This window comes from Fusarium sambucinum, chromosome I (genome assembly GCF_050947815.1).
Source record: "Fusarium sambucinum isolate potato_lamoka chromosome I, whole genome shotgun sequence".
Taxonomy (NCBI): domain Eukaryota; kingdom Fungi; phylum Ascomycota; class Sordariomycetes; order Hypocreales; family Nectriaceae; genus Fusarium; species Fusarium sambucinum.
The window spans coordinates 12,180,090-12,199,562 of NC_139294.1; the positions used below are offsets into that span (position 1 = coordinate 12,180,090).

Consider the following 19,473-nt stretch of genomic DNA (forward strand, 5'->3'; position numbering starts at 1 on the left):
GAAGCCTCTTCCCAATAGTCCGAAATAAGCAAGCTAAGATTAAATTTGATCCAACCCGATAGCTAGAGAAGATCAGCTCATTGGCAGACACATTTCTGAAGTTCCCATAGGGATATCATCTCACACTAGATACCCTACAGTAACAGAAGACAACCTAATAAGGCTGAGCATTAACGTCATATCCCATGTATAACCAGGCAAATCTGAGCCGCTGACCTGTTTTATGCGCTTAACAATTGGTATGTGTTGAAGAGTCCTTGCTAACCTTGTCACAATCGTCACTGACACGAACATGGAATATAATCTCCTCCAATGGTGTCATAGACATTATCTCATTATCACCCATTGCCTCCCCCTTTTCAGAGTCAACATCTACCTGTTTTATCTTGAAACAATATCTCTTGTCCAATATATCGTAGCTTCTACTCTCGCTAGCTTCGCTGCTACCAAGGACAATTCCACCAACCGGCTTATTCAGGACACCTGCGTCGATTTCGAATCTCTCGCCAACAAGTACGAAACAACCATCGTGTGTCACAAAACCTACGAGGTTGTGCAACAAGCGGTCTCAGAAGCTGATAACAGATGTTTAAGCATCAGACAACCGGCGTTTTAGCCACCCTGCTTATTTTATCTAAAAAAGAAAACATCAAACATGTGACTCGAAGTTTTGACCACTGGCGATTGAACCTCGGCATGGTCTAAACTTTAGTGATTAGCCCCGACTCAAAAGGGACAAACTGAACCAAGCCCTTCTAGAATCTTTCCATGCTTGTCTTAGCATTATCAATGTGCGGGGTGAGTACCTAATAGAAATCCTTCTAATTGAATCAATTAGTTTTCGAATAAATATGCTCGGTATCTCGTGATTCATCCATTTCGCTCCCACATCATTACCATTTCAAAATGTCCGGACTCTGGGATCAAGTCGTAACTCAATATGATTCCTTCACGGTCGAAGTCATTGGATCTCTTGCTATCCAGATCCTCTTCTGGTGGATTCCCTGTGCCGGCTTTGTTTTCCTTGATCGACTGGCGCCTTCCTTTGCCGCCAAACACAAGATCCAACCTGCGCCAAAGCAGCCCACATCTTCTGATATCTTTGATGCGGTCGTTATCTCTATCAGAAACCAACTGATCGTCATCGGATTGCAAGTTATTCCTGCTATCCTCTCAACCAGACCTTCCGCGTTCAAGATCACAGCGTCGTTCCCATCTGCACAAGATTTCATTCTTGACTTCACAGTCTGCCTGATTGCAAGGGAGGTTTTATTCTACTACTCCCACCGACTGCTGCATGTGCCCTATCTATACCGTCGCATCCACAAGATACACCACAAGTTCACCGCACCCGTGTCGTTTGCCTCACAGTATGCTCACCCAATCGAGCATATTGTTGCAAACACGATTCCCATTGTTCTTCCACCTATGTTGTTGCAGACACATATCTTGACCATGTGGGCGTTCGTTTCGTGGCAGCTAATTGAGACGTCGACTGTCCATAGTGGCTATGACTTCTTTGGAGGTGCGGCATATCGACATGATCGACATCATGAGAGGTTCAATGTTCATTTTGGAGGCATGCCGTGGTTGGACTGGTTGCACGGTACTGATGGCACTACAACCCTGGCGAAGAAGAACAACTGATGATAACAATTGATAACCTAACTCTATACACAATACTACTAAGGTCTGGGTAGTATTCATTACCTGACACCAGTATCAACCCAATGACAGGTCGCCGAACCCTTCATATACAGTATATCAATGATTACAGAAGACGCGCCTTGCCAATGAACAACGCAAAACAGAAGGATCCGGCTTGTAGTTAATGATCTCAGGCAATGCAGACAGATGGATTGGGTTGACAAATTGAGAGACCAAAGATATAAAAATAAATAGCATAAAATGAACTGATGATCTCGTCTCTTATGCCTCTAGCGGTTAATCTGTCGGATGCCCTAGGGTGTTGTAGTTACGTGCTGCCTTCATAGTTTTATTCCGTCATTGTCACTGTTTTTGGGAAATGAACTTCGCTAGCGAAGTGCAGCACAATCATCCTTCGCCACTACAACAGGTTTGATCTGTGGCTAAATTCCTGATGCCTCTTCGGATATTGCGGCCCGGTAATTGTGTGCCGTAACAAGTCTCGGCACCATGTCCCGTTTTAGCTCGAACTCTCTTGGCAACCAGCCAAGAACAAACTACTTTATTCCCGTACTGCCAAGAGGGTCCATTCTAAGTACCTGAGGCCCCATAAATCAGTCATACTTGGCATGAGTGCGTAAGCATACGTCAAGAATCAAGGAACAAAAGTCTTGGTGTTGAGTCCAGACTCTGAAAAGAGCGAGCACCGAAAGAAATGTGTAAACTTTCGCGAAATGACGTTGTTGCGATTGGCGGGGTATCATATAGTTCCCATTGACTGTTTCGAAATGAATTTAACCTACGATTACTTTTACTTGCTTCGAGACGTGTTTATTACCGTCAATTGCACTTTGTCCTAATCTAATATTTATTTTCCACAATGGTCTCTCAAAAGGTTATTGATTTGTGTCAAGCAACTGAGACTGTAAGCTCTGTCCTTGCAAAGGATCCGAGTCAATCACCAGGAGACATTGTCAAGAAGCTATATGGTCACCACGAACATGGCCTACATCACAACGCGCCAACCCAAAAGCACACACCGCCGCCCTCTCCTCCAAATGAAGCCATCAACACAGCCGAGAGAGCCCTTCAGTGCGGACACTGGGGCTCTACAGTACCCAGCCAACTCTTCCTACAAGCTTTCGCCGACGCTCTGCAATGTCTCGACAAGGACCCAATAGCTGGAGTCGTCTCTCCTCCTCTGATGGGTTCTCATGGCACCATGCCTCTAACAGTCATTGCGCCCTTGGCAGATGTAATGCGACATACAGCGAACCTCATTGTGCGCGCTCAAAAAGAAGTTTTCCTCATCACTTGTTCGTGGGCTCCATCGGTAGCGCAAAGGTTAATTAGAGGCGCATTAATCGAACTTTCACGACGCGCAGGCCACAGAGGAGAGAGGGTCATAGTCAAGGTCATGTATGATAAAGCCGGTCCTGCAAACGCCATGAATCCACACCAGAATATCAAGCCCAAGTCTTACACGGCCAAAACGATCGACCTTCCGTCACCAGAGGAAATACCCAACATCGACATGGAGGTGGTCAGTCTACATAGATTCGTCTTGGGAACATTGCATGCAAAGTTCTGCGTGGTTGATCGCAGAGTTGCCGCTGTCATGAGCAATAACACCGAAGACAATGATAATCTCGAGATGATGATCCACGTCGAAGGACCAATCGTCGACAGCATATACGACACGGCTTTAATTACTTGGCAAAATGGGCTCCATCCACATCTCCCTTTCTGCGACTCTCCGCCTGCCTCTGAAAGTGGTTTGCCATCCGTTCAACGGCCTGGTTATGAAGACACCGTTGCCACTCACGGGCGACTAGGAACCGCCACAGAAGGAGGCAACGATGAGGCAACCCTAGAGCATATGTCGGATGATCCCCATTTCGATGAAGATATCGCGGGTGAAGTCAAACGTATGCAAGCCAGCTACTGCGAGAAAGCGGGAGAAACGCTTCTCCAGGCTGCCAATCGCAAACTCAACGTTGCCGCGCCCAGCCCGGTCGAGCCTACAGGACCTGAGATCCAAGCCGGCGAAGAAATGACGCCTTACATTCTTACCAGCAGCAATGATGCCAAGCCAGTTCCCATGGCGCTCGTATCACGTCCTCCTTACGGCTCGATTGACTCAAAAAATGTCTATGTCCCTCAGAATGAAGCCTGGTTATCTCTCATTCGAAACGCGCAGCGCAACATATTTATCCAAACTCCTGATCTCAATGCTGGTCCCTTGATTCCTGCAATTATTGATGCAGTTAAGAGAGGAGTTGAAGTCACTTACTACGTGTGTTTTGGATATAATGACCCTGGGGAGATGATTCCCGGGCAGGGTGGAACGAACGATCAGATTTCACAAACACTCGTTGCTTCACTACCAGAAGGCAGCAGTGAGCGCGAGCTTCTACATATATACAATTATGTGGGAAAGGACCAAGATCACCCCATCCACCAATGCTTCAAATCGCGGTCTTGTCACATCAAATTGTTGATCGTGGATGGAAGTGTTGGAATTCAGGGAAGTGGTAACCAAGATACGCAATCCTGGTTTCATAGTCAGGAAATCAACGTGATGGTAGATAGCGTGGAGATATGTCAGAAATGGAGAGAGGGTATTGATAGGAACCAGAACACCAAGGAATTTGGCAGGGTTGCGAAGGATGGAATTTGGAGAGATCAAAGTGGGAAACCTGGAAAGGGATACATGGGTAATCCAGGAACAGTGATGGGGTTGGTCAAAGGCGCTATGGGAATGATCCAAAAATGGAAAGGGCCAGGAGGATTTTAGCGAGGTTCTTTCTTAGTCATTATAAAATTGTCATTACCTGATTATAATTCATTATGCTCCTTCCAGTCTAACTGGTTGATGCAAGTAAAGCGATCTGAGTATCGCTTCAGGATAGACCCATGTTTCTCCATGTCTCCTCACATCTCAGGTATGCACCCAAGTAGCGGGGGATATCTCCCATTTGACAGTTCTCCCAATAGTTCCGCAAAGTCTTACAGTGATCTGAAGAGCTGGCCCACATACTAGCCAAGTAAGCAGGTGTCGCCATGTGGACGTAGAGTGTAGACCTTGGACGACCAGAGTCAATGATTTGGCAAATTCTATCAACGGCGAATGTCAATGTTGTCCTAGAAGCTTCGGAAGGAAGCGTTTCGTCAGTTCCTGGAGTCTTCCATGAGAGGACAGCGATGACTGCTGCGCATCTGTATGTGTCCATGCACTTTCCACGCTCAGTTGTGTCCATGCCAAGTTTGAGGAGCTGAGCCATGGCTTCAGTAAGTATTTCGCTGGGATTATCCGACTTTTTTCCTTTTGCAAGCGATACAAATAGCCAGAATGTTTCAGTTGGGCATCCGACCGTGTCAAGGAATTCTTTCGTAAGAGCATTACGATGCCAATCATCAAAGGTGAGACCCTCCTGGTCTTCCACAGCCCTGCGGGTAGATTGCCTGACAACGGCACCAATAGTGTCCCACCAACCAAAGTACGCAACAATTTCTTCAAATCCGATGAAAGTATTTGATAGTTGCTGGAACTCCTCGCTGTTCCGACAGTGACAATCGAGAAGGGACCGCGCACCACGTAAATGGCAGTCCCATTCACCAAAGACACCATCCATCACAACTTCGAAAAAGGCAAAGACAGCGATTCCCAGAAAAGCGGCTGGATCGGCAGTATTCAGTGCTTGACTGAGACTTTTGAGTGCTTCGAGGCGATGATACACTAATATGTCCTCGTTTTCTGCATCTTGAGTGAAGATAGGTCCAGCTTTGGAGAAGGCCAGGGTTGATGGATGTGAAGTTGTACTTAGGTCTGATCTCCTGCGTCTTCTGATTGTTGCTTGTAGAAAGTTGTCGACTTGTGCAATAAGCTTCAATCCCTGGTCTGGTGATCGTGTGTCAAGATTGTTTACATTATCACCATATACCAGCCTCGCCCTTTTTAGGCTTTCACCGAAGGCGAGAAGATGTTCCACGATGTCAGGCTGATCTGTAGCCAACGAATTTTGGGTGAAGTCATCGCCATCATTTGCGGATATGGCCCTCGTATGGTACAACTTATCTGATGACTGTATGGTCGCTTCGTCAGATAAAGCACGCCTCGGATCAATCTGTTTCTCGATTGGAGATGTCAAGGACAGGCCTGAGACTGGTGCCGCAACAGGATTCGCCGCCCAAACGACTCTCTGAGTGTAGCCCCCACAAGTCAGACCAGATTCCACGCAAGGAAGACATTGCGGTCTGTTTAGATCACACTTGACTCCCCGAACCTTACAGGTCCGACAGTCCCGATCTCGGCGTAGACCTCGTGGCTTGCCCCGCGGAAGATTGGGTTTTGACCTCGGCATTTAGTGAGAGATATTGAGATTGAGATTGTAACTTGAGAAGAATAGATTCCCTTCCTCTTTCACATAGTTTTGGAGCAGGAGAGGAGATAAGCCACGACATGTTGATATCCTGCTTATCGGGGCGATAGATGGCTGATATGGCAACGTCAGGGAAGATTTGATTCCCTTCCACATTGGGATTAGTGAAGATCGGGCAACTTTGGATCTCTTCCCCGCATTCTCTATCGGTTATCTAGATTCTTATCTTTAGCGATAAAGGACTGATAAGACGATAACAGCTATCTTATCTACGGCGGATAATCATAGACCACTACCCTGGATAAAGACCTTAAAGAGTTATTTATAAAAGGAATTAATTGATTCACGGCGGCTTGTTGACAATCTAAAAAGAGATGCAAGCTTTGCAGTAATTCCCCAGTAGTGTTACAGAAGTTGAAGAACAGTAACTAAAGTTGATAAGACCTTCGGGAGAATTAATTTATAACACACATTTAGAATTAACAAAGTAGCAGAATGAATTGTAATCAAACAAAAAGATATTCTCATTGATTCTTGATAATGCTTTGAAGTACTGTCTATTTACTTATCTTGAGAAGCAGACCACAAGTGTGAAGAAGCAACATGCTCCTTCAATGGATACCTTTGCCCTGGAATGCCATAGAAGTTCTCGCGGTAAGTGCCTCCAGGCACAGCGTAGTCATCCCAGAAGAGTCCTCTGCTTCGTAGCTCGGGGATCAGGAGATCAGAAATGTCCTTGAAGGATTGTGGGAAGAGGACGTAGCCCTACAATTAAGTTAGCAATGGGTAAGTCAAAGGTCAAGTGATGAACATACAAAGTTGAAGCCGTCAACGCCAGCTTCAGCAACCCATTCCTCGAGGCTATCTGCGACTTGGGCTGGTGTGCCGACAAGCAATGGTCCGTTGCCACCGAGACTTACATGCTCTGCCACGGTGTGCTTGGTCCACTTCGAGTTGACGGGCGAGAAGCGAGCATAGCCCTCAACAGTAGATCTGATAGGTTGTCAGCGTCATAAAGGTAACGAGGCGGAACGGGTTTCATACTTAACAGCATTACTTTCCACCTCTCTGAGCTCCTCATCATCACCGTACTGGTTCAGATCCATACCAGTCCAGCCTCCAAACAACGACAGCGCTCCTTCAAGCGAAGCATACTGTTTGTAGTCGTCGTACTTTGCCTTTGCCTCCTCCTCAGTGCGTCCAAGAATGGGAGTGACCAGCGCAAGAACTTTGATGTTGCTCGGAGTTCGGTTGAAAGTATCCTTGGCCGTCTGTCTGATCTCTGCAATGTTCTTCTTCGCCACGGCAGGAGCATGGGCAGAAGTAAAGATTGCCTCTGCGTGCTGAGCAGCAAAGAGCTTGCCAGCCTTTGATGCTCCAGCTTGCAGCAGGAGAGGCGTGCGCTGGGGACTGGGGTTCACAATGTGAGGGCCGGCGACGTTGAAGTACTTGCCTTTGTGCCCGATCTCTCGCACTCGCGACGGGTCGGTGTAGATACCTGCCTCACGATCCAGCCTGACGGCGTCGTCGCGCCAAGAGGACTGGAAGAGCTTGTACATAACTTCCAGGTACTCCTCAGCGATGGCATATCGCTCGTCGTGCTGTCAGATGTTAATCATTGTTGTTTGAAGTTTGTGGATCATCATTGGGCGGCTGTACGCTTAGCTGTTCTTCTTTACCAAGGTTGCGAGCAGCAGAGTCCAGGTAGCTTGTGACAATCTACGCAAGGTTAGCAATGGGCATTATTTAGTGATGTTTGTCTTCTCATACGTTCCAGCCAACTCTGTTTCAATACGTTAGCTTGTCATAGTAGAGCGATTGTTATTTTCAGCTTGAGGGCCACGAACCTTCCCTTAGTCAAATGGTCAAGTGTCGACAGTCTTCGAGCCAGGTGAAAAGGCTGTTCGTAGGTCGTTGAGACTGTCACGCCGAAGCTGATGTTCTTTGTCACAGCGGCCATGGCCGGGATGATTGAAAGCGGTTCCGTGACAGGCCATTGAGCTCCTGAAATGATAGCAGGGTCAAGTGACTTCTTGTAGACGTCATATCCGCCTGATAATGTTCAGTCAGAGGATCTCGAAGCTGCGTCGTCAAATAGGTTTACCTAGGACATCTGCAATGAAGACACCGTGGAACTTGGCCTCCTCGAGCAGCTTTGCGAGGTCTGTCCAGTGCTCGATATCGGTGAACCGCCATGACTGATCATCAGGGTGACGCCAGAGCCCAGGCGACTGGTGCCCGCTACCTGTTAATGCCTCATCAGTATGCTCCGTCACTCGCTGAGATAAGCAAAGACTTACACATCTCTACGAAGGCATTGAGAATGAGGCTCTTCTTGCCCTCCTTGATGTTCTCCTGCGCAGACATTTCGGATGTTAATTTTTTGTTGAGTAAAGGATGATTTAGGTAGTAGATTTGGTAAAGCCATGTAAATCATAGCCAAGATCTTATACAATCTTTTGGCTTGCGACGGAAGACTCCGATCATGGAGTCCTCACGATCCGGCAATTGACGTAGGCCCGCTTTTGGTGCCGATTCCGCGAATCTGCACTGGTGCGAATTGCGTGATATGCGGTAATGTGCAACATCGCCATTTTGGGCCGTCACGCCATTTGACTTCTATCTCACACAAGCTCCTAATCTCATGGCGACATGGTTACGACGTCCACTAAAGCCCACTAGTCTCGGAGTAAAGCCGCGATAACTGATAATTTACTTAATATCGTTTCAAATGTCCTACTCACTATCATTTCCTTGTATGAACCTACGCAAAGCCATAAACGACGCAAAATGATTACTTGGTGGTTGAATCGTGGCCAGAAGGCAGTAAAGCTTCTCTCGAGTTTGAAGAGCCACAGTGCCCCAACAGCTGGAACGAAAGCCGAGGACGATTATATTGTTCCGACGACACAGCAAGCAGTCCTTTTGTACGGCACCAACCAGCCTTATCAGTTGATTGAGGATCACCCTGTGCCAACGGATTTTCAGAGAGATGAGGTTCTCATAGAAAACAGAGCCGTGGGCTTGAACCCAATTGACTGGAGAGGACCGTAAGTAATGCAGGAAATTTTGACAAACATTCAAAAACTGAACATACCACAGAGACTTCGGTTTTGGCCTACCTGAGCTTCCGCAGGTCGCGGGCAGAGAGCTCAGTGGACTACTCGTCCGGACTGCGAATGACGGTTCTGGTTGGGCAAAAGGCGACCGGGTAAGTTGCACCACTAAGCCCTGCACAAAACAGATGCTTACATTAGGCCAGGTGATTGCCATCTCAACAGACTACCGCGACAGTCGTAAGGGTGCTTATCAAGACCACGTTGTGGCCAAGAGCTACAACATTGTGAGGCTCCCTGACCATGTGTCATTTGAGCAAGGATCAACTATCGGCGTCGCCTTTGTCACGGCAGCAGTTGCACTTGGCATTTGCCTCGGTGTAGATTTCACGGTTGTCGATAACGGTCCAGATGTGCGGCAAGTCGTGGAAGGCTTGAACATTGAGTCTCTTCCTAAAGATGTCCACAAAGAAATTGCCCAGCAGATTCCATCGCAAGATCGCCCAGAGGCCGGAGACTGGTTCGTTATCTGGGGTGGTAAGCGCAGCAAGAATTCCAGCGATGGCCATAGTTAACGTTTTACAGGCTCGTCGACATCAGCAATACTTAGCGCCCAATTGGCAAAGCTCGCCGGGCTAAGGGTCGCAGTCGTGCTTGACACAGCAAAGCATGGCTCGAGGCTTTATAAAGAGCACTCCATCAAACCAGATCTTGTGATTGACAGTCATGATCCCCAGAGAGCTATTGAGATCATTCGGTCCTGCACGAGAGACAGAAAAAGGTTCGGACTGGATACGATAGGCAAAGAGACAACGACCTTCCTGATTGATGCCCTCTGCGACACTCCAAGCATCCCAGAGCCTCAGAGATCTGATGATAGCACGTCTGGCACTAGTGAGAGCTTGCTGCCAAGGCATGTTCACATTGTCGCTCTGTGCTCGGCTCCAAAGATCCAGCGCAGTGATCTCACACTGCACACGATCCCGATCAAGCTCTTTCATGAAAGCCCGGAAGTAGGTAAGGCATTAACAAAGTGGCTTGGAAGGCTACTTGAGAACAACACTGTTGCGTATCCAACCATCGCCGGTGTTGGCGATGGCTTGTCGAGTATCAACGCCAGCTTGGACAAAATGAGGAGAGGCGAGATCAGTGGTGGCAAAATGGTTGTAACGCTATAGAACAGGTAGAGCTCTAAGAATCATAGAGAATCTGAATTTCTTGAGAAGATTGCCCTTAGATTTGCCATTGTTTCAAGATTGTGAAGACCACGCTATCGTCGATCAGAGCGACCGCTGAAGAGCCACGGCTATGATAATTGACTCGCAGTCCACAAGAGAACATAAAAGGGATCATAATGAACGTCAGCTCGTCATGCAGCTTGGGGATCAAGAGGTCTACAATGGTGCATTGGTACCTGGGCAACGAGGCAATGAAGAATCATGACATGCACGCAACGCGACGTGAATTATAGACTTGTATTTCTTGGCAGTAGCTTAGAGTAATAGCTACTTACTTGAAGCTAGATAATTACAAGGCAGCATCGTGGACCTACTCCTTGCCGGATGTGACCGTCTCGGATCCCTTGACCTTGACATCGTCGCTCGAAGGGGTGCTGGTTCCATCAACATCCTCATCATACGGAGAATTACCAAAGTGCTTAATAACAGTCCAGGCAGGGAGGATTGACACAGCCCAGAGTGCAAGGTTGAGGTAGACGCCTCCGACACGGGCCATGATGGGGATGGACGAGGTGCCGTAACTGACCGCCTGCCATGCTGACTCTGTGCCACGAAGCAGAGCAGCGTAACGTATAATCTCTTCTTCATTAGAAGCCAAATTCTGAACGACGAAGTAGCTGCAGATGTACGGTCAGCTCTGACGGCGAAGATTTGTGAAGTTGACTTACAGGAAGAGATAGTTCAGCTGGAAGCCAAAGGTAAGGAAGACAAATATAGCAAACGCTGCACCAAAGCCGGGACTGGACCAGTCATAGATAGGCTGGGACACGTTGAATCGGGTGACGAGGATGGTTGCCCAGGTCCACCATCCGCCCTGCAGGATCACAAGAACCCAGAATGCGCCTCTACTCCGGCGCTTCAGCGGAACTGATGTTCGGTCGAGCCAGGCCTGAGATGTCAGCAATGTTCAGTTGTGTCATGATGAAGAGGTCAATACATACCCCAAGAAGATTGCCACCGATCACAGCGACAATACCAGAGACAAAGGAGCCGAGTGCTCGAGATCGTACTGTGAACCATACTGGAGACCATTGTTAGTAAACTTCTGTAAGAGGTAGCATTGGCAACTTACAAGACAGATAAGTGAAGAAGACTGCTTCGGAGAAGACGACTGATCCGATGTAGAGCACTATGAGAAGGAACTTGGGTGTAAAGAAGAGGCGGGTGATCTTCTTGGTCTCGAGCCAAGGGTTGTTGACGATGGATAGATCAACCTTCTTGCCATCTGTACGCTCAACCTTGTCGGGTGGGCTCAGAAACAGAGCAAACAGCGGCCCTGAAGCTTGCATAGCGATGAAAATGAGGAATACGGTATATGAGACCTGGCCAGCCTCATTGCGACTAGCGTTGAGACCGAGATTAATGGCACCACCGATAATCTGGCCACTCAGGCGGTATGTAAGCCAGTAGCCGAGAGCTTTGCCTTTATTCCATGGCTCAGGATACGCAATGGCGATTGCCGCTTCAGCCATCCAGAAGACGCCGGCTGAGATGCCACAGAGTGCAGCTCCTAGGATGACGAGCCACTCGGTACCAAAGCGGTTGTTGGTGTACAGCCCAGCAGCATACGGGGCGTACCCAAGGCTGTGGTGGTCAGTATATATTCCTGTCGGGTATACAGATGGAGCACTTACGTTCCGAAGATAAGAGCTCCCTTGATGCCAATGTAGTGGACGAGGACACTGCCGCCATAGCAGCTGAGGACCATGAGGCAGAAGGTCAGGGCGTTGGCCGTGTTTACCAAGTATGGCTCTTGGGCTCCTCCAGCACCTAAGGAGTTCATCGCAGTCCAGATACCTGGTGCAGCAAGGTTGCAAAGACCAAGAATGGTCATGTTGTAGAAGGTCGACCGGTACCACTTGACTGCAATAGATGAGCTTATGTTGACAATCGTGGATAGCTCAACTAAACAAACCTGGGTATTGGCCCGGCTCATGGCCAGGTACATTTTCGTTCGCCATGTTGAATATGGTGTTGTTCGTGGAATAAAGTGCAGCAAGAGCCAAAAGTTCCAATGTGTTCTATAATCCAACTGGTTAAAGAATACCAGGAACCGGGGTGCCATCATGTCCAGTTATAGAAATATTCGATCGGCAGGCGACACGCTCATTGGCGACCAATTTTCATGGCTAGATGATCCAGGGGCACGCACGCCATAGATTGCCATTTTGCGACAATGTGTTATCATTCTCGGTAGTTCGCATGATGTGATTGAGCGGGGTGGGCACGCCATGATATTCATCCCGACCTGTCCCATGGCCTAGTCTAGATTAATACCCGAATCGGCTACCATTGACTTCACTGCAAATCGCTCATATCAATTGGAAACGTAGTGAAGAATTCGAAACTCTCAATCAATTACCTTGACAATTCACCATGGGCGACGCTTTTGATTTGGTTGAGTCCCGGCACGATGAAGTCGATGACAGCAGATTGGGCGCAGTACCTAGCTTGCCCGTCAGGCTACAGAAACCCTCAGAGCCTAAACCATATGACAATCCTCAAGCAAAGCTCCCTTTGATCGACAGATACATTGATGAGCCGCGACAATTGCGAGTCGCTGTTATTGGTGGTGGCCTGTCAGGGATTCTTGCTGGGGTTCTGCTACCCGAAAAGGTCCCGGGCATTCAACTTGCAATTTACGACAAGAACTATGACTTTGTAGGGCTCTCCCAATACTCTTCAATCGTATAAACCATGTTAACATCGCTTAGGGAGGAACATGGCTCGAAAACACATATCCAGGAGTACGCTGCGACATTCCTTCGCACGTTTACCAGTCAACATTCGCTCCCAACGAGAAATGGTCCGATGAGTTTGCGCCCGGCGCAGAGATCCGTGACTACTGGCAGGGCGTGGCCAAGAAGTACAACGTCTATCAATACGCCAAATTCGGACACCACGTCAAGAGCATTGACTGGAACTCCGAGGAATCGACGTGGACGTTGACACTGCACAAGCGGGATCAGTCAGAGCAGGCTACCACGACGGTAGTAGAGACAGCCGACATTGTCTTGACTGCCACTGGACGGTTCAATGCGTGGAAACTACCAGACTACCCTGGTATCTCCGAGTACCAAGGCCTCCTCAGACACGCCCAGAACTGGGACCCATCGACAGATCTGAAAGGCAAGAAAATTGCTGTGATTGGTAACGGGGCCAGTGGCATACAGCTTGTGGCGAATGTGCAGAAGAGCGCAGGTCACCTTGACCACTACGTCCGAGGAAGAACATGGATCGCCAATTCCTGGGCCGGTGATGACCGCACACTTGAGCCACAGCCGATTCCAGAGGATCTCAAGGCCACCTTCGAAGATCCAGAAGCATATTTGAAGTTCCGGAAGATTACCGAGGACAAGTACTGGCGCGGCTTCGACGGCTTCATCCGCAACTCTGACACGAGCAAGCAACTCAAGGCCCAATTCATTGATATCATGAAGAAGAGACTCGCCAAGAAGCCCGAGCTCCTCGATGTCATTGTGCCGGACTTCTCACCCAACTGTCGACGCTTGACCCCAGGACCTGGATATCTGGAAGCTATCTCCGAGGACAACGTGGACTATATCACAAAGCCCATCGCACGATTCACTTCCACTGGCATTGAGACGACTGATGGCGTGCGGCGTGATGTAGACGCCATCTTTTGTGCCACTGGCGCAAACCGCGACATGATTCCTGCCTTCGAGATCCGCGCAAACGGAACCTCCATCGGCGACGTCTGGGGTAAAGAAAAAGGCTACGGCTTCCCCTACAACTACCTTGGAGTGGCTACCCCGGGATTCCCGAACCTATTCTTCCTCGCAGGCCCGCACGGCACCGGGCCATCCGGGACAGTACCCCACGCTGCCGAGACGCAGGTCGCTTACTTTGCCAAGGTCCTGCGCAAGATATCCCGAGAGGGCATCAAGTCTATCGTAGCATCAAAGAAGGCCGCCGATGACTTCCTGGAGTATTCAGACTCTTTCTTCGCCTCTACTACACTGTCAGAGAACTGCAGCTCTTGGTACAACGGCGGACAGCCTGGTGGACGCATTCATGGTGTGTGGCCTGGGAGTGCTACTCACGTAACTATCGTGCGCCGAGAACCACGCTGGGAAGACTTCGAGTACGAGTACTTAGCTGGTGGTGGCAATCGCTTCCAGTGGTACTTTGGCAATGGGTGGACACGGAAGGAGCAGGATAGGGATGCGGACATGACGCCTTATCTGCATGAGCCAGGCAAGGTCGACCTTAAGGATGTTCATGAGAGTTGGTGGAGTGTGCCTTGAGTGACATCGCTACATGTGGATGTAAATTGACGGCATGCCATCCAGTGCTAAGCATAATTACACTGGCTCATAGCCAAGAAGTTCAGCGCAAGATAATAGTTCCAAGAAGTACTTCATGTGCTTAAACTTAATCTATACCAGTTTCTTCAACACGTATATCTCTCCCTCCACATTCACTGACTACATTCCCCTTGCCACGATTTCTCCATACTTCCTATTTCCATCTCAAAACGTGTCAATAATGTCCATCAATTGTCAAGGTAGCAGTCTTGCTAATCAAGAACTCATCAATTGCGATATCCTTTCCACTTTCCTTTCCATGCCCACTATCTTTGATACCACCAAACGGCGCTTCAGCTGACGAGCTGTTACCCGCGTTCTACAACAAGTCAGTTTCAATCCGACGCGTAATCTCCAGAGTAGGGACTTACCAGACCAATCATTCCCGCGTCCAGGTTTTCAAACAATCGCCATAGTCTGTCGACATTCTTTGTGAACACGTAACTTGCCAATCCTAGAGGTGTGTCGTTTGCTCTCTGCACCACTTCGTCTTCGCTTTTAAAGCGGTAGAATCCGAGCACAGGTGCGAAGATTTCTTCATGAGTCATGAGCATCTTGTCTTCCATTTCAGTCAATATCGTGGGCGCCATGAAGTAACCGTCTCCTTCTTCTCGTCTTCCAGTACCGAGAACCGTCGTTGCGCCCTTACCAATGGCGTCCTGATACAGTTCTTCAGCCTTATCGAGCCCCCGGGGAGTTGTCAGCGCGCCCATTGTGCTACCCTCCTCCATACCGTGTCCCAGTTTCAATTTACGCGTTTCTTGTACAACCTTTTCGACAAAAGTGTCGTATATGTTGTTTTGCACGAAAACTCTGTTTGAGGTGATACATGCCTGTCCAGCGTGCCGCCATTTGAGAGGCATGAGCTGAGATATAGATTGGTCCACATCTGCGTCATTAAACACGATGAATGGACAGTTGCCCCCCAATTCAAAGGTCGTCTTTTTGAGGTTTGGAGCACACAAGCTTGCGATGATCTTTCCAACCCTCGTGCTGCCTGTGAAGCTAACCTTCTTGACCCGCGTATCCAAGCATAGAGCTTCGGCCACGGATGGTGTGTTCTCCAGTGACGTCGTCACCACGTTTAGTGCTCCTGGAGGGAACCCGGCTTCCAAAGCGAGGTGTGCAACTGAAACGGATGTCAAAGGAGTCTCAGGTGATGGCTTAATAACCATTGTGCACCCTGCAGCCAAAGCAGCAGCAGCCTTACGTAGTGCGAGTGCGATTGGGAAATTCCATGGGACAAGGGCAGCTGCAACGCCAATAGGTTGTTTAATGGTCATCGCTCGCCGACCAGGAATAGCACAGGTAAGTGAAGTGCCATGCGCCCGATCAGCCTCCCCAGAGAACCACCAAACAAAGGTAAGGGCATAGTCAATTTCGCCTCGTGCTTCCACCAGTGTCTTCCCTGTCTCGTGGACGAGAATCCGTGCTAGATCCTCACGCGCGGCAAGGATAAGGTTGTGCCATTTCATAAGAGCCTGTGCTCTGAAGCGTGGTGTTGTCTTTGAGTAAGTCTTGAAGGTTTCATATGAGGATGCCACAGCTAAATCAACATCTGAAGCCGTGCAGTCTGGACAAGACGCCCACGGTTTTCCGGATCCTGGATCAAAAATGTTGAAGGTTCTACCTTCTTTGGCGGATACAAAGTCCCCATTGATCAGAGACGTACATTGAAAGAGAGACTCGTCCGCAAGTTGGAATGGACGTTGAAGAGGATTGGCCATTGTATCTTTGAGTGATATGTTGAGTTGGATGTAGCTGACGTCTTGACCGATAACATGAGACTTTGAAAGTTGTCGAAGAACTGCATTATGGCTGGCACGAGAAAGACATATTACACTTTTTGTCCGCTGCCATCAGTCAACAGCTTGTGCCACCTTATCGAGAGTTCGTGCCGACCAATCATAGAAATCAGCAACTTGTCACAGGAATCATTTACCCCCCACATTGAGTGGCTGGAGTGTCCCACACCAATTTAGATTGCTTTCCTAAAGGGACTTAGCCCGATGGACCCATGTCATCTAAATCCGGGAACGGACTCTCATAATGGTAAGACATAGGGTAGCGATGGATGTACTGTCTGCTGTGATCGCACTGGCGTGGCAATAGAATCAAGTATGGGAGCTTCTCCCAACGTCAGGGTATCAAACAAATGGCCATTGAATGAAAACTACTACATTTACATTATTCCAAGTAAGGGAAGATAGATGCTGAAATTTATTCTACGTTCTCTTCATTGCTAATTATCTATGAGAAAGAACAACGCAGTAGTTCTCTTGGCCAATCATTTCAATTCCAAGTCAAATACCCCCTGCTTACACGCAGCGGCCTCCATCAACCTACATAGCCATGTCAGTTTAGAATTCGAATAATCACAATGAAATCTTACCTCCAAGTCAACACCAGTTATAAATGCAGCCTCATCGCTAGCTAGATAACAGCACGCATTGGCAACGTCGCTTGGCGTGGATGGCCTGCCGATGGGAATAGTGGAAACGAAGCCCGCTCTATTCTCCTCAGTATCTGGCTTTCCAATAAAAAGATGTGTCCTGCATATGTCAATTAGCAAACATGGTCTCAATCAAGCCAAGATAGAAGTATACTTGCATGCCGGTGCTTCCAACAACAGGCGAGACAGAATTGAACCGAATCTTTCTGGGTCCATACTCAACAGCCATTGTCTTGGTAGCATTGATGACAGCCGCTTTGGACGCATTGTACCAGGTCAACTCTGGTCTTGGTCTGATTCCAGCCGTTGAAGCAACTTGGATAAAACATCCAGGTCGGTCACCGTCAAGGAAATACGGCAGAAGGACATTGGTTGAGTGATAGACACTCTTGACGTTGACGTTCATGACGAGATCAAAGTCTTTGGAAGTGACCTGCTCGGTGGGCTTCTTAGGGTATGCAGCACCAGCATTGTTGACCACAATGTCGAGCTGGTTGAACTTTTGCAGAGTGAATTCAAGAACGCGTTGCCAGTCATCTGGATTCGTAGCATCGGCCCGTGAAAATACACAATTGAGTTCTTGAGCGACAGCCTGGCCGTGTTGCTCATTGAGATCAGTGATGACGACGTTGGCACCTTCAGCGATAAATTTGGTAGCGATACCTTTGCCAAAGCCTGACGCACCGCCAGTAACGATTGCTGTCTTTCCTTGAAGTCGTCCTGTCATTTTGGTAAGTTGTGTAAAGGGAATGGGGAGAATGAAACTTGTGAAAAATTCCAAAAAATAAAACAAAGAGAGAGATTTTATGGCCCTCTGTCGGGTTTGTTCTTTCTTCTGGTGTCTTTGCCTCAGTCGCCAGACTTGTTCCCCCCGCATTTTGTTAATCACACACCTGTCCACCGATGACGGGAGGGGATAACCAAGCCAGCATCCGGAGCGGGGTAGAATCAGTCACAGGAATAACAATTTCTCTTGGCTGCATTTCATTCCATCACAGGAACGTTATTGGCGATAACCGGAGATATTCTGGACTCCGAAGTCGGTAGGATGATCTCGCTTCTAGACAACGTATGATGAGGGTATCCAACACCCATTGTTAAGCGTCCGCACCTTTTGACTGTACTGAGACATCGGCCTCAACTTTGCCAATTCTCATCATCAGTTTGGAACCTGTACCTATTTCATCTCTGGTCGCATTCACCATGTCACAAATCAAGACATTTCGAATTCTTATCCTACCAGGAGACCATGTCGGCCCTGAAATCATGGCCGAAGCTCTGAAGGTCCTCGACGTGATAGAAGCGAGTCGATCCGACATCCACTTCGAAAAAGATACTGATATCTGCGGCGGTTGCAGTATCGACAAGCACGGTACCCCAATTACAGAATCCGTGCTCCAAAAGGCCATGTCTAGCGACGCCGTACTTTTCGGGAGCATCGGTGGTCCGGAATGGGCAGGAGCCGAGCCAACTCCAGAGTCTGGTCTGTTGCGGCTCCGTCAGCACCTTGACGCTTTTGCCAACCTGCGTCCATGCGAGATTCTAGTACCGTCTCTCGTCAGTGCATCACCAATAAAGCCTGAGCTTGTGGCGGGGACCAAGTTCATCGTGGTGAGAGAGAACTGTGGCGGCGCGTATTTCGGAAAGAAAGAAGAAAGTGAAGATGAAGCCTCCGATCTCTGGGTTTACTCGAGATCTGAGGTTGAAAGGCTGGCCCGCGTGAGTGCTGCTGTCGCCAGGATCTTGCACGCGGGCAACGAAAAAGCGGACAACGGAAGCAAACCGATTGTCTGGAGCGCTGACAAGGCAAACGTTCTTGCGAGTGGGAGACTTTGGAGACGCGCAACCACGGATATCTTCAATCGAGAACTCACAGACATTGACCTCAGACACCAACTCGCCGATAGTTTAGCGATGCTGATGGTTCTTGACCCCAAGCGTTTCAACAACAGCGTCATTCATACCGACAATACTTTTGGAGACGTCCTTTCTGATATTTCTGGCGGTATCACAGGTACCCTTGGAGTTCTGCCAAGCGCAAGTCTTGCTGGTGTCCCTGGAGAAGGGTCTTGTAAAGGGATATACGAGCCTGTTCATGGGAGTGCTCCTGACATTTCAGGCAAGAACCTTGCAAATCCCGTGGCGCAGATCTTGAGTCTTGCTATGATGCTTCGCTATTCATTTTTGCTAGAGAAGGAAGCGGATGCCATTGAACAAGCCGTTGCAAAGGTTCTTGATGCTAAGGATGGTGGTGGCTTGGAGATCAGGACAAAAGACCTTGGTGGAAATTCAATGTGCAGTGAAGTTGGAGATGCAGTTTGTAAGGTTCTTGGCGATATCTTGGAAATTCAAGTTTAGAATGAATATGCG

At 48.5% G+C, this 19,473-nt stretch overlaps 10 protein-coding genes across 10 annotated transcripts; 5 read left to right on the top strand and 5 right to left on the bottom strand.

The window, feature by feature from the left end:
* Positions 1-906: 906 nt before the first annotated feature.
* On the top strand, positions 907-1,647 carry FSST1_006714 (fatty acid hydroxylase superfamily-domain-containing protein; the record flags this gene model as incomplete). Its single annotated transcript, XM_083233109.1, has 1 exon — positions 907-1,647. One exon carries the CDS (start codon positions 907-909, stop codon positions 1,645-1,647), a length of 741 nt encoding a protein of 246 aa, XP_083090144.1.
* An 880-nt stretch (positions 1,648-2,527) lies between these two features.
* On the top strand, positions 2,528-4,444 carry FSST1_006715 (uncharacterized protein; the record flags this gene model as incomplete). The annotated part of the gene is made up of 1 exon (XM_083233112.1): positions 2,528-4,444. One exon carries the CDS (start codon positions 2,528-2,530, stop codon positions 4,442-4,444), a length of 1,917 nt encoding a protein of 638 aa, XP_083090145.1.
* A 106-nt stretch (positions 4,445-4,550) lies between these two features.
* Positions 4,551-6,011, bottom strand: FSST1_006716 (Zn(II)2Cys6 transcription factor; the record flags this gene model as incomplete). Its single annotated transcript, XM_083233113.1, has 1 exon — positions 4,551-6,011. One exon carries the CDS (start codon positions 6,009-6,011, stop codon positions 4,551-4,553), a length of 1,461 nt encoding a protein of 486 aa, XP_083090146.1.
* A 579-nt stretch (positions 6,012-6,590) lies between these two features.
* Positions 6,591-8,396, bottom strand: FSST1_006717 (luciferase-like domain-containing protein; the record flags this gene model as incomplete). Its single annotated transcript, XM_083233114.1, has 8 exons — positions 6,591-6,794; positions 6,845-7,022; positions 7,074-7,630; positions 7,689-7,748; positions 7,800-7,812; positions 7,877-8,081; positions 8,134-8,274; positions 8,330-8,396. 8 exons carry the CDS (start codon positions 8,394-8,396, stop codon positions 6,591-6,593), a joined length of 1,425 nt encoding a protein of 474 aa, XP_083090147.1.
* Positions 8,397-8,819: 423 nt separating this feature from the next.
* On the top strand, positions 8,820-10,263 carry FSST1_006718 (zinc-binding alcohol dehydrogenase family protein; the record flags this gene model as incomplete). The annotated part of the gene is made up of 4 exons (XM_083233115.1): positions 8,820-9,079; positions 9,132-9,240; positions 9,292-9,622; positions 9,671-10,263. 4 exons carry the CDS (start codon positions 8,820-8,822, stop codon positions 10,261-10,263), a joined length of 1,293 nt encoding a protein of 430 aa, XP_083090148.1.
* A 370-nt stretch (positions 10,264-10,633) lies between these two features.
* Positions 10,634-12,284, bottom strand: FSST1_006719 (major facilitator superfamily domain-containing protein; the record flags this gene model as incomplete). Its single annotated transcript, XM_083233116.1, has 6 exons — positions 10,634-10,940; positions 10,992-11,212; positions 11,265-11,344; positions 11,396-11,907; positions 11,958-12,186; positions 12,239-12,284. The coding sequence occupies 6 exons, from the start codon at positions 12,282-12,284 to the stop codon at positions 10,634-10,636; spliced, it is 1,395 nt and encodes a 464-aa protein (XP_083090149.1).
* A 415-nt stretch (positions 12,285-12,699) lies between these two features.
* On the top strand, positions 12,700-14,591 carry FSST1_006720 (flavin-containing monooxygenase; the record flags this gene model as incomplete). Its single annotated transcript, XM_083233117.1, has 2 exons — positions 12,700-12,984; positions 13,038-14,591. 2 exons carry the CDS (start codon positions 12,700-12,702, stop codon positions 14,589-14,591), a joined length of 1,839 nt encoding a protein of 612 aa, XP_083090150.1.
* Positions 14,592-14,826: 235 nt separating this feature from the next.
* Positions 14,827-16,378, bottom strand: FSST1_006721 (Aldehyde/histidinol dehydrogenase; the record flags this gene model as incomplete). Its single annotated transcript, XM_083233118.1, has 2 exons — positions 14,827-14,970; positions 15,023-16,378. The coding sequence occupies 2 exons, from the start codon at positions 16,376-16,378 to the stop codon at positions 14,827-14,829; spliced, it is 1,500 nt and encodes a 499-aa protein (XP_083090151.1).
* Positions 16,379-16,969: 591 nt separating this feature from the next.
* On the bottom strand, positions 16,970-17,830 carry FSST1_006722 (3-oxoacyl-reductase; the record flags this gene model as incomplete). The annotated part of the gene is made up of 3 exons (XM_083233119.1): positions 16,970-16,993; positions 17,044-17,203; positions 17,262-17,830. 3 exons carry the CDS (start codon positions 17,828-17,830, stop codon positions 16,970-16,972), a joined length of 753 nt encoding a protein of 250 aa, XP_083090152.1.
* A 476-nt stretch (positions 17,831-18,306) lies between these two features.
* Positions 18,307-19,461, top strand: FSST1_006723 (3-isopropylmalate dehydrogenase; the record flags this gene model as incomplete). Its single annotated transcript, XM_083233120.1, has 1 exon — positions 18,307-19,461. The coding sequence occupies one exon, from the start codon at positions 18,307-18,309 to the stop codon at positions 19,459-19,461; it is 1,155 nt and encodes a 384-aa protein (XP_083090153.1).
* Between the last annotated feature and the right edge of the window lie 12 nt (positions 19,462-19,473).